A 14,010-nucleotide genomic window follows, 5' to 3' on the forward strand; every position below is an offset into this window, starting at 1 on the left:
CGAGGGTTTACGATGAGCTAGTTAATTACGAGTTGGTGTAAGTACGATTCGCCGGGAAGCTAGCTAACTTTGTCCTTAGCCACACACGCTAGGTTTTCCACCGTTGAAGTTAGGTAATATTTTCGTAAAAATACTAATGTCCGATGAAAATCCACTGAAGCTAAATAATTTGTAATGTTCGAACTTTGTAAAGGTTCCTGGTCAAATATCTGAAGTTTTCCGATTGATAATCGTTATAAAAATCACAGTTATAGCTTTCTAAGTTTATAGCACACTGATTATATCGAACTACTAATAGCCACTGTTCTTTTGGCGCGTCACGTTGGTTGTATTTATAGGCGTGGGAAGATTTTCTAGAAAATTCAGATTACATAACAATAATGAGGTATATTTAAACGTTTACGTAAAAATATATATATTGTTGATTCTTACTCTCGAGAATCTTCTACAACCTTGGAGAGTAGGCGGGAGTTTCGCAATACATATTTAACAGTCTAAGCTATATATGTTTCTAAATATAAATTTAGTCTAAACAAACGTTGATATTAAAATAAATACATAACAAATTCGTTACAATATTCATGGAACCTAACTCACTTAACATAGTTTACCTGTTATGTATTACAATTTCTAATGGTCTGAAACCGAGCTAAATAATAATTTAAATTCAGTAGTTAAATAAATGCCGATATGTATACAATTTATGATATTTGCCAAAAAGATTGATACACACAGTTTTCTTTTCTTTTTTAATACAAATATGTTTTAATATACAAACAATAATACAATTTACAATAACAGTTATTACAAATAGTTATTGCAAACAAGGATTTATATATAAAAATTTTACTTTCTAGTCTGGAACTTCCTTGATGTTTTATCGAAGGTTCATGATGAGCGAGTTAATTTCGAGTAGACGTAGGTATAATTCACTTAATAGGGAGCTAGCTAGCTTTGTAGTTCTCGCTGATCACAGGTCGAGTTTCTATTACCACTGAAGTTATATAATATCTTCGTAAAAGTACTCATGTCCGATGTGAATCCACTGAAGTTAAATTATTTGTAATGTTCGAAATGTAATTTGTAATGGTCAAATATCTTAAATTTAGCGATTAATAAGCGTTATTCACAATTATAGCTTTTGAGGTTTATAGTATACCAACTATAGCAAATCAATAATAGATACTGTTTCTTGGCGCGTCGCGTTGGTTATATTTATAGGCGTGTGGAGAGTTTTTCTAAATTTCCGTTGTACGTAACAATACTGAAGCTGACACTAGCGTTTACATACACACTTATATTGTTGATTCTTACACTCGAGAATCTTCTACAACTTAAAAGAATAAGCGGGAGTTTCGCAATACATATTTAACAGTATACGTTATGTACATTTCTAAATATAAATTAATTTACACAAATATCAATATTAATATATATATAATAATAATAATAAATCCGTCACATACCTTATACTTGAGTTGCTGATTACCTAACTCATTTAACATTGTTTACCTTATACTTGAGTTGCTGGTTAATACTTAATTCATTTAACATAAATTACCTTATATTTGAGTTGCTGATTACTTAATACATTTAACATTGTTTACCCTATACTTGAGTTGCTGGCTACTTAACTCATTTAACATAGTTTACTTTATATTTCAGTTACTGGTTACCTAATGCATTTAACATAGCTACCTTATACACGAGTTAATGCTCCCCCCCCCCCGTGGGTCTGCAACGAGTCAGTGGGCAAATAACGCTAAAAATCGGTTTTCGATACCTGCTGCGGGCAGAGCACAAATAGCTCATTGTGTAGCTTTGTGCTGCACAACGAATAAACAAACTTGAATTAATTCAACTCACGAAGTTATAAAGGAAAATACAAAACAACTCTCTCGCTGTTCATTAAAATTGGGATAGCGAAGTTCCTACTGAAGTTGACGTTTTAAAACATTTATATATAAGTGTTGACCCTTCAGTTGTTAAACTGAATTACACCAACTACAGACAACGTAAACATTCATCTTCTTTATTGTATGTTAGACTACGAAAAAGGGTCAATGTTAGTTTAAACATTAGATAGACTCACCAATTTGCTAATGTGGAAAGTTGTAGGCTCGGAAACGCTTACTATTTAAATCTACATAAAGAAATGAGAAAATCTAGAAAAGCCAGAGCGTTTATTTAATAACTTTAAAATAATTCGCATTCTTTACATTCTTTACTTATATTCAAAATACTCGAAACTATAATCTTGACAACGTTCAGCTAATAGTCAATATGTCAAGAGAAAGGAGACTTTGTTGTTTGCATTATTGGCGACTGAATATTAACAGATTAAGCAACACAGTTTATATGTTGTCGAGGTAACACTTACAAGATAAATGCTCACCAACAATAGACATAAACGAAAGCAATGTGACAACAAGTGCTAAAATAATATGGCAAAGAGGAAATTCATGGCATTGGTAATGAAATAGTGTCCCAAACGCCCATGTGTTCATATTGTGCCAAGAAACACACGCGTGTTATATATATATATATATATAAGTATACATACTCGTGAACTTGGCTATAGGGAATGGCACGTGTCGCACGAATTCATTCTTCATGAAAACAATCATGCCTGAAAATTATATACAGACACTAGCTTTTGCATAGGTGGCGCCACCTAGAAAGAACGAGGTAACGTGCTAGAAACACACGGTAAAATATCATGCTTAGTTTACTCTCTAACATACGAGCGGACTGTGTGGATGTTGTTCCTCTTTCAGCTACTCGTATTGTGAGAACTATTGCCACAGTCGCTCCCTCTAGCCACCTGGCGGTGAATATGAAGACAATAATAGAGCAAGAACGTTTGTTGGTGATCTTGATTTTCCTTTTCATAAAAGTTGATGGAAAGGTAAGTCAACAGCTTTTATAAACTCTTATCTTTATAAAAGATATTTTGATATCAATACAATTAATTTCTAAGGCTCTGATGAATCTTTTAATTCAAACCACAATTATGTTTTTACATTGTTTTCGAAAACACTAACTTTTTTAAATGTAATAATCCTGCTATAGCAGGAATTAAAGGTTTATGTAAATATAAAACGTTTTTAGACGACATTCCAGTTATGAATCTTATTGTCTTACATGAACTACATAAACAAAAATTGTTAATTAACGTTGTATAAAACTCACTTTTTTCATTAGCTTCAAAACGCTTATCAATGTACTAAACGTGACAGAACCTTTATGAAATTCTGTAATACCCATTAACCATTTTATCTTTGTATGTGATTGGTTCTCAACAGGTACGTATAAACACAGCCTGAACTGAGCACATTTGAATCTCTGTAGCAGAATATTGCAATTTAAAACTAGCTGTCTATTAGCTTTGCAATTATAACGCTTTCAGGTGACAAGTGAAAACATACCCATACCGATGTTTCATATCGTTTCTCTGCTCTTCTATTGTTTTAGTTTTCTTAAAAATAACATAGATTATTAGCTTTCGTTTAAACTTGCTGAAGAAAAGTACTGAGTAGAAATAAAACCACACAAGATATGAGATATTCGTAGAATTACACAAGTAGATTCGCGAACTGCACTGTTTAAACAACTACTTTAGAATAAGAACAGCATAATATACACAAGTTTAAGAGCAATATTGAATATCCTTCTACTTGCACGACACCGCACCAGCTGGTTTCTAAGTGGTTTCACTTTTACCAAATCGAAACTTGATCTATTCACGGCTTGTGTTAAAGAAAGCTTTAGATCGTCAGCAAGAAGTTACAATTCAGCTTTCTTTAGCCGTAAATCGTTATTCCTGTATGACTATAACGTGTTTGGATAACATCGCCCTTCTTTTCATCTCTTGGTTATACATAGGTTCCTTTCTCTTCAACCAGAATTTTGCAATTAAATTTAGTAATGGTGACAAGTAAAAAGCTAAAAGTAAGGAGCGGTTATTAGTTTAAGTTTCTCGTGGTTTTGAACTAATTAAGTTTTTAAATATTCATGCTCTACATGTTCACATTAGAATAAAACAAAATTCTGCCCCCCCCCCCTTTGAAGTGAGAACATTTATTGTGAAATCCAAACGTTTCATACTAAGAAAAAACTCTCCAGAAAACCGCAACATTTCACAATTCTGACCAGTAATGTACCTAATGCCTGAATACTATTTGGAAAAACATAACACGTAAATTAACTGTATATAATGCCAAAAAAAAAAAAATCAAGTACCCTCTGACACTAAAGTTTTAGTTGTTTACGTCGTTTCGTCGTCAGACAATATAAAAATATATTCTGTTACTAGTTTTACTGAGCAAATAACACACTGTAAAACTTCGCTGTCTAAACACAAGCACAGCGTTTTTGAGGTACTACGAGGTGTGTTTAACAAGTGCATTCTTTCGTAGTTATTCCACCTACAAAAATACATAGCATATTGACGTTTTGTACTTTCCCTGAACAGTAACACCCTGTATTACTTTATCAACTAGGAACATTTAACAATATGTTCCTGTGTTGTGGGTTGCATTGAACAATCAGCACTCTTTGCGGCTGCCACACCTAGCAACTAACGCTGTGCATTGTCGCGATGTGGGTTTATTGTCTATGATAGCAACGTAAATGGTTCATTGCCATATTACATTTTTTTGCGAGAGCTATTTCTAATGTAATCTTTAGAGCACAACTGATGAACATTAAAAGTACTGATTAGATCTTCATGTGATGTTTCAGTTGCTCACAAAGAAAAGAAAACACTTTAATACAGAAAGTTTTTTACATTGGGTAATTTTCAAATTTATTTTTTATAATGAAATTACGTGTGTGGTTTTCTCATGAGAATGACATCCGCTATAGTAAAACTTTGACGCTTAAATTTATTTTTTTACCTAAACAATCTTACTTAATGGTATTGACAAGTTAATTCCTTTGGATTCTTTTTGTATGTGATTTTTTTTTCTGTATGTTAAATCACAAGACGCTTAAGAAAACGTCAGAGATATTCTAAGGCTGCATTGGCTTTAAGATGTATTCTGATTTTTACTTAGCATTGTCGTAAAGCTAATATGCATTTCTAAATAGTTAGATTTCAAAAGACCCCAAAACTATAGTGATTGCGAATGGTTAACTATTCTTCTTCAAGAATAAAAAAAGATTATTTTTTTTATTCCTGAAGAAGAATAGTCAACTATTTGAAATGGCTCGAGTTTTGGAGTCTTTTTAAATCTACTTGACCTTTTTGGTCATTTTTTGTGCTAACTCTCTCATCGTGGAATTTCTAAGTAAAATAGCAGAAAATGTAAAAAAGAAAAAAGGAAAAAAGTGCATAGATTTAGAATTATTAATGTACAGTACCAAGTACAAAGACCGTGTCTAGGGTTTAACGAAAAAGCGATTCAGTTCCTTGAACTGTGAAAAACATTAAATGACAAAATCTATAACCAGCTTCAAACTGTGCTCGGTGGTAAAAACTGGCCCCCAGAGGAGGTTTATAGCTTTCGCGGTCTTGACTTAATGTTCGTTTTGTGTTTGTACTCACCTCTCTGCTCTTTTTATTGCGAAAAAGAGTGTTTCAGACGATTTAGGCTCGATTTGGTCATTAAGGTTTCTTAAGCATGCGGTTACATGGGTTTGTTATCCACGCTAGATAACAACATTCATCTATGACCAGTTTGAGTGACCATATTTCATACTTCAACTTATGCAAGCACGGCTTAAAGAAACCCCGCGCACTAGGTCTACCTGTAAGGTTGGACAGCCTCAAGCGGTAAATGAGCGTAATGATGTGTATAAAAACAAAACCTATACCATGTACATTTTACATATTTGAATTTGCTAATATGATTTTATATTTAATAGATCAAACTAGAATAATTATCATCTCTCTTATTTAACAACAGACGGTCGTCTATTCGCTGTGAAAATAGGAGCTCTCGTGACCATTGCCTAGTATTTCATTCACAGCATAGCTGAGTTTAATCCCAGGTTCCGGCACACTGACAAGCTGACCTTATCACTTCTGTAATAAATAATTCATAATAGTCTCTTTGAAGTGGCCCCCACCCGAGTAGTAGCTGACTACAGTTGATGCCTGTCAAACCGCATACCTGCACCTTATTACACATCCTTTCTCCAGCCATTATTATCCTTTCACTATGCTAAATCTCCCTCCTGCGCCCTCTATCGGTCAGGTTCTAGATTCTTGCATAATAAACGATATAGGTTTAATATGAAATAAGTGTACGATATGCTTTATTAATATAGTCATATAAATAAACTTGTTTCTGCTGTGTGACCGGAGAAATATCGGTGTGTGTAGCTGTAAAAGGCATCAACGCTGTAGAAAGATTGTAGACAAATTAATTTTATATATGGCTTTCACTTATACATTTAATAATCTAGTTATCACTAAAGCAGTATTAAACCCGTTTATTCTATACTATTCTTCCTAAACACTTAGAATCCATATTATCGATATCTAGACGCGGGAATTATTACTTAGGATAAACACAAACCCGAGGGAGTCATAACGACATTGAAACACAGCTGATTTAAGAGAAAATATTAACAATATTAGTCCTAATTTTATTCGAGCGACATAGATATCTCCTACTAGATGAGAGCTTCTCTTTAGTTCCATCAGCACAACGATAAAATTAGCATCTTTCTTTAATGTTCTTTCTTCTCTTATAAGCAGCTGTCAGAACAGCTAGCAAACACCAGTTTGTTTTCTCTATTCCATATTGCCACTGTGAATCCAGCCAAGTCTTTTTTTTTACTTCATAAGTATAAATGTATTTTTGCGTGAAATGGTTACTATAAACAGTTTTATACATGTTTGGCTTCTAAAACTTATTATGCGTTGGGAAAATATTCCTTTTTGTACAGTTTTGTAAAATTAGCCATCAGTTGTCCTAGAATAAAAAATAATAATTCCGTGTATTATATCCAGTATAAACCAACCTATTGTTATTGTTCCGTGTATTATATCCAGTATAAACCAACCTATTGTTATTGTTCCGTGTATTATATCCAGTATAAACCAACCTATTGTTATTGTTCCGTGTATTATATCCAGTATAAACCAACCTATTGTTATTGTTCCGTGTATTATATCCAGTATAAACCAACAACCTATTGTTATTGTTCCGTGTATTATATCCAGTATAAACCAACCTATTGTTATTGTTCCGTGTATTATATCCAGTATAAACCAACCTATTGTTATTGTTCCGTGTATTATATCCAGTATAAACCAACCTATTGTTATTGTTCCGTGTATTATATCCAGTATAAACCAACCTATTGTTATTGTTCCGTGTATTGTATCCAGTATAAACCAACCTATTGTTATTGAAAACTCTGAAGTATCAGTTATTGATTGGCTTTTTTTCTTTTAGATTTTGATGTTGATAAATGACGGAAAGTGAAGAAACTTATTTTTTAACCTTAGTACAGTTATTGAGTTAACGTGGGAACAAATTGACACGTGCAGCCTTTCCGAAAAAGAGAATTTCTACTCAAGTCTTTTCAGCAACACAAGTATCCGGGTTGAAATGTGAAGCCAGAAAGACTAAAAAGAGTAAAAAAAAATATACATAGAAGCATTAAAAAAAGAAAACAGTCAAAATGAAACAAAGTTGGTCTTTTAGTCTACAGTTAGCCTGCACTTAATGGTAGAACTCTGCGTAGTCTATCCTTTCTTTGTTATTTGAAACATTTTAAGAGATATATTACCATTAGCTCTATTATGTATATATATAAATATTCCTAATTCAGCTGAGCAAACATATCCATTTTCTTGCGCACGCGGCCGACATTTCAGCTTTGGCTTCCTTGACTCACTCAGTCTTTTCACTATCAAATTTTACTTTCATGCGAGTAAGAATTGGTAGATGTCACGATGCTGGCTTTCTTTGGCTACTGGCCAGGGCTATGCTCTTTTCTTTTAATACTGACAGAAATAGAATCGGAATGAAAAGGTCTGGATTTTTATGCTTAGACTTCCGAATATAAAATTGGCGACAACATTTGAGAAAGTGTAATTTTTTTTTTTTTTTATTAAGCCTTGGCCTGGCTTCAAATTATACTTGTCCCACTTGGAATTTGGTCTTAAACTTCCTGGTTTCTTAACCAGGTGTGATATTAATAACAATACATACAGTATGAGGTATGAAACTTACTGTATACTTACTATCTCAGTCTCGTTATCGTATATAATCAAGATGATGTTTTTTGAATCTTAACTTTCATTTTATAGTTTTTTCTACTTAAGTAATACCATTTGGAAACAAAAAACAAATATAAAATCCAAACAATACATTAGCTCCTCTTAGTACTTTTAGAATCATATCAGAATTTTAATAAGCAGCGGTTTTAAGTGCTAAAACAAATCAAAGTTGATTCATTAAAGAGTCTGATAAAAATTCCTTTACTTACAATGACATTGTTTAGAATTTAATTGTGTTTTAGTTTTGATATTTGCTGCACACCCATGAACACCCATAAGACATTATTGAGTTTACTGTCGAAAGTGTCGTTAACAGCGACGATATCCAACTGATGAAACAGTGTATTCTAATTTTTATAAGAAAGAAAATTATATTTAATTAGCTATACTCATTCCCAAGTTGACTTTTAGTTCCGCAGTAAGTAGGAAGTTTGCTCTGATCGGAAGTTAATATTAATAGGTCCAGATGCTTCCTGCTAATCGATCTTAATATGGTTTACCATGAGTCAGATAGACTCGAACTTTAAACTCCATTTCATCATTTTCTTACCTGAACTCCCGTCGTGTATGTCAATTCTCCAGTAAAACAGTCTCTACGAAATTAGCGACATTTTTCGCGTGGTTTCTAGTGATTAACAATCTTTTGATTTACTCACGAGAGAAAAACTCCACCAGAAGAGCCAATTTACATCAACTAACAAGGACAGACTTAAATGTTGGGAGTTTCTATTTCTCTTGGGTGTTTTGCTGAATTTTCACATTAACTGGAATAGTAATCTGATTCTCTCAGTCAAATTGGATAAGTAGTTTTATGTTCAGTTGACTCTGTCTGTCAGGAGAGGCAGTTCAACTATGGTACGTTTATACTATAAACTTTACCTTCCTATAGTTTAGAATTGAGTTTAACTCTTTTCGTCAAAATTATTTATTCATTTTTGTCTGTGGATACAATTAAATTAGCATGCTCAAGTTTGACCTCTCACAAATATGATGCTAAAGTTTGTTGCATCTCCGCTGGATGCCAATCTGAAAATACTCTGTCTTTCTATTTGGTCTGTTGATATTAGTGACCACCGCTCGGGTCTTGTAAAGTAAATTATATGTAGTCGTTTGATACCATTATCAATATTTGTTATGTTTAAATATAGAAAAAGCAAGCTTTTCTGTTTTCCTTTGTAGTTCTATGTTATTCAGAAGGTTTCCTTGATGTATTAATGAACTGGAGAACTTACCATAAGAATGAGAAGATAATTGCAAGTGTCAAGACAAAGTAAGAATGCTTCAAGTGAACCCAGACGAGCCCATTCTTTAAAATAAAGTACTCCATGGCGCTCTCTCAAACCTTCCAAGGAATTACTATCTGGCTTTCAACCAAGAGAACAGAACCAAGAACCTGGCCTTCCTGATTCACCGAGACTTCTATCGGCTCATTACATCCAGAAAGAAAGAGAAGCCAATAGCTACTTGTTACTGTAGGAGGATTTCTTTAGTGTGACCAGGCTGTTGACATCGAACGCTCTGAAAACCCATCACTGGCAAAATACATCAATGATTTGGAAACAGACATTGTCAGTGGATGATTTCCTTATGCCAGACATATGCTTTGAACATGCGGTGAGGCTATACTAATACTGGTATTACTAATTAATGTTGTTGACCTGTGGTAAGATTGAAGTATAACTGGTATCATAAAGGAACGCTGTGGACATGTGTTGAAGTTATAGGTAAAGAAAGTTCTCATGTAACGTTGGTAACCAGCCACTGTTGTTGTTTGTTAGGTTGAAGTGTAACACGTTTGATTTATCAATTGTTTTGATTGTTTGTTTTGAATTTTCGCGCAAAGCTACACGAGGGCTATCTGCGCTAGCCGTCCCTAATTTAGCAGTGTAAGACTAGAGGGAAGGCAGCTAGTCATCACCACCAACTCTTGGGCTACTCTTTTACTAACGAATAGTGGGATTGACCGTCACATTATAACGCCGCTACGACTGAAAGGGCGAGCATGTATGGTGTGACGGGGATTCAAACCCGCGACCCTCAGATTGCGAGTCGAGCGCCCTAACCACCTGGCCATGCCGCGCCTTATTTATCAATGCTGTTGACTTATTATAAGGTAAAACAAGTTCCCACTGTCATCTTGTGATATTAGTATTCAGCCGCTGTTGTCGTTTGTTAGGTTGAACCATGACTGGTTTTATTTATCAAAGATGGTGAGGTGTCGTAAAGATAAACCAATTTCCCACTGTGAACGTGCTTGGATAATTATTATTCAACCATTCGGTGAGGTTTATGCATACCTTGGATTTATAGGTTGCTTGGTGTTACTACTTGCGAATTTGTTGTAAAACAGGTTTTGACGGCTACTGCAATAAATGAGCGTGTATTGAGCATTTGTAGAATTCATGGCCAATAGTTAGTGTTCGCAAATCAAGATTTTATTCAAAAAAGTCGATTGAGCGATCTCGTGTGGTTGCTTCCTGTTGTTCCAATTTATGATATGCCCATGTATCTTCTGATACTATCTTTTCAATTACTTGGGATTCCAATAAACTTTATGAGCATTAAAGTGCTGTTCTGTAAGTATGTTTGTTGCTATCACAATCATTCGTCAAGTCACAATTTAGAACAAATATACACTGTTCTATTACACAAAGTCTACCTGGTATGTTCTTCACGGAAACTCAGTGGTTATAAATTTAGAGAAAACACCTCATAAATAGATTAATAATAATCAGAGTAGGAGCGTAAAATGTCAAAATTAATTTGTGGGAATACCGACTTTCAGAAAGAAAAACTTACAGACTGTTGAGACTGTGGCAAAAAAGTAATCCATAAAACAGTCGTGGTGCCTAATCACGTGCTATTTACTCTAAAGCCTCCCAAAGAAATGAGGAATTTCATCAGCTGAAAGTTTTGTAGACAAGTAGTCGCGACCTACGTTTACAATTATTTCCCGATGACTTTACTGCATCTACTGAAGCTATATATGAATAAGCACCATATGTAAGGTCTGTGCATAAGACATAGTTGTATATAGGTACAACAAATGTTCTTCAATATTAACAAATTATCGACACTAAATTCCTAGCGTAAAGCCCGTCAACATTGAAATCTCGATTATTCGTTGTACATTTTGTGGATTGATGATAGCCATTTCACACACACTTTAGAAATGAGGTATAAGTATGGGTCTAGACTCTAGAGACAAGTAGATAAACGTATTGGCCTGGACTGTGTTGAGCTATCTGTGAAATATTGTGCAAGAGGTATGATGGTGTAAACTGCTTTAATTGTGGGATATATATCTTTACAACTGCACGTCAATGTCCATAGAAATCTTAAATGTATATGTTCCAAGGGCATGAGTTTTGGTCAGCAAAGTTATGCTTTTCTTCCAGGGTTCATTGCAGAAGGTTCCGGCTAGCAAGCTTATGTTTTGTTCCAGGATCCGTTGCAGAAGGTTCTGGCTAGCAAGCTTATGTTTTGTTCCAGGATCCGTTGCAGAAGGTTCTGGCTAGCAAACTTATGTTTTGTTCCAGGATCCGTTGCAGAAGGTTCTGGCTAGCAAGCTTATGTTTTGTTCCAGGATCCGTTGCAGAAGGTTCTGGCTAGCAAGCATATGTTGTGTTCCAGGATCCGTTGCAGAAGGTTCTGGCTAGAAAGCATATGTTTTGTTCCAGGATCCGTTGCAGAAGGTTCTGGCTAGCAAGCTTATGTTTTGTTCCAGGATCCGTTGCAGAAGGTTCTGGCTAGCAAGCTTATGTTTTGTTCCAGGATCCGTTGCAGAAGGTTCTGGCTAGCAAGCTTATGTTTTGTTCCAGGATCCGTTGCAGAAGGTTCTGGCTAGCAAGCATATGTTTTGTTCCAGGATCCGTTGCAGAAGGTTCTGGCTAGCAAGCTTATGTTTTGTTCCAGGATCCGTTGCAGAGGGTTTTGTTCAGCAAGCTTATCTTTTGTTCCAGGATCCATGGCAGAGGGTTTGGTCAACACATGTTATGTTCCAGCAGGTTAATGTTTTCTAACACAAGGCACGTACGAACTATACCTTGTATCAAAATAATATCACGGTGTTGGAGTGGTCCAAGTTCAAAACAGATTACAGTTCTTTAGAACTTATTTGGGACCATCATGAGAAGTTAGATGAAGTGAGATGAAGAGTATCAGGCACGTATATCAACATAATTAATAACATACCTTATGGAATAGGAGCAGTTATTCAGGCAAAAGGACAGTGGTCACTAGGGCCCCCCTTTTCTGAGACTACATGTCCAGATACCTTTGGCAGGACAGCATATTTTTAGAATTTCGGACTATCATGAACATTAGACCTGCCGTATCAAATAAAGTACGTATCAAAAATGTTTCAAATCTACCACAGACCTCACGATGTCTTGTTAAATCCAAAATGTATTTTACAGACGTTAAAAGTTGGGTTAAACATTTGTTAAGTCCAAATTCATTTTGATAACTTTAACGGATAGAAAAAACGTTTTATGCAGTGAATATCTATCAAGCGTGAAGCAAAAATTAAAACCTGCCCGCATAGAGTTCCAGCACTAAGTTTAATCATCAAGAAAAACATGTGATGCAAACATTCCTTCAATTTGTCGAACTCATAGAGACAAGACTTGAGTTTTCTTAATGAACTCTTTACAGATTCAATATATACTAATTAAATCGAAAACGTTTAATAGCTATTCAACAAACTAGATGTAATCATACCAAGAGATTAAACTCACATTAGTCAGTCTTGAAAGAGGTAATTTATCGTAATTATATGAAAGATGTGTCTGATAAGTTTTAACATGGAATACAGAAAAATAAGCACATCTGACTACGCAAGTGCAAATAATTTATTATATTTTTTTTTAATTCACGTATATTCTTTTAAAGTTATCAGCTAAATTATTCAATTGCGAACAATGCTTCTTTAGCTAAAACATCTAATATAATACAGTAATTAAGCACCGCGCAGATGGATGGATAAATTACACTGTATGGCAAAACTCGGATTTTTCTGGTAAAACTCAGGGTTTCTTGTTTGAAAATTACACTAATCACCGACTATAAACATTCATAGAACAATTTAACAGAGATCGACCAAGTCAATTTAAGCGGCGCCACAGAGAATTTCAGTTTACGGAAGTTAGAAAATAGCATCATCACATAAGACGTTACATAAATAGTCTAACACCAGAGGGCCGGCTGCTAGGGTTAATGAGCTAGTAATTACAGTGAAGTACGCGCATACAATTTCGTAAGTAGTAGCACAAGGACCAACTTAGCCGTTAAAGGTTCAACATGAGGTCCGCCTCTGAAAATTAGGCCTATTTTTAAGTGATAAGGAGAGTCGACCAGGCGTTTTTTTATATATATATAACTTTACAGCCCGTGCACTTCAAGAGCAACAAACTTTGATAGGCCTAAACTAGGCACCTCAAGGGGCTCTACACACAAATTATTATAAGAAAGAAAACTGGAATGTTATATAAAGTCCGGAACATTGAAAGCAATCCCCACCCCACGCCCACTTGAGTATCTTGAGCCTAATAAATTTACTGTTATCGAAAAAACGTTCTCTCTCTCTCTCTCTCTGACAGTTTCCCGTATTTTCGGTAAAATAGATAGCCCAAATAGATAGCACAGATAGCCCATTGTGTAGCTTTGTGCTTAATTACAAACAAGCAAACAATACAATGTTTACTTGCTCCTAGCGGCACAGCGGTATGTCTGCGGACTTACAACGCTAGAATCCAGGTTTCGATACCCGT

At 34.8% G+C, this 14,010-nt stretch overlaps 1 protein-coding gene across 1 annotated transcript in view; it reads left to right on the forward strand.

Annotated features, from left to right (window-relative positions):
* Positions 1–2,719: 2,719 nt before the first annotated feature.
* LOC111088204 (A disintegrin and metalloproteinase with thrombospondin motifs 16-like) overlaps positions 2,720–14,010 on the forward strand; it is a gene marked incomplete at its 3' end in the record, with an annotated part of 37,204 nt that continues 25,913 nt past the window's right edge. The window contains exon 1 of the mRNA XM_022397543.1: positions 2,720–2,908. Within this exon, the coding sequence (XP_022253251.1) occupies positions 2,720–2,908 (189 nt within the window). The remainder of the gene's footprint in view (positions 2,909–14,010) is intronic.

Source organism: Limulus polyphemus, unplaced genomic scaffold (genome assembly GCF_000517525.1).
Source record: "Limulus polyphemus unplaced genomic scaffold, Limulus_polyphemus-2.1.2 Scaffold3313, whole genome shotgun sequence".
In the NCBI taxonomy this organism is placed as follows: domain Eukaryota; kingdom Metazoa; phylum Arthropoda; class Merostomata; order Xiphosura; family Limulidae; genus Limulus; species Limulus polyphemus.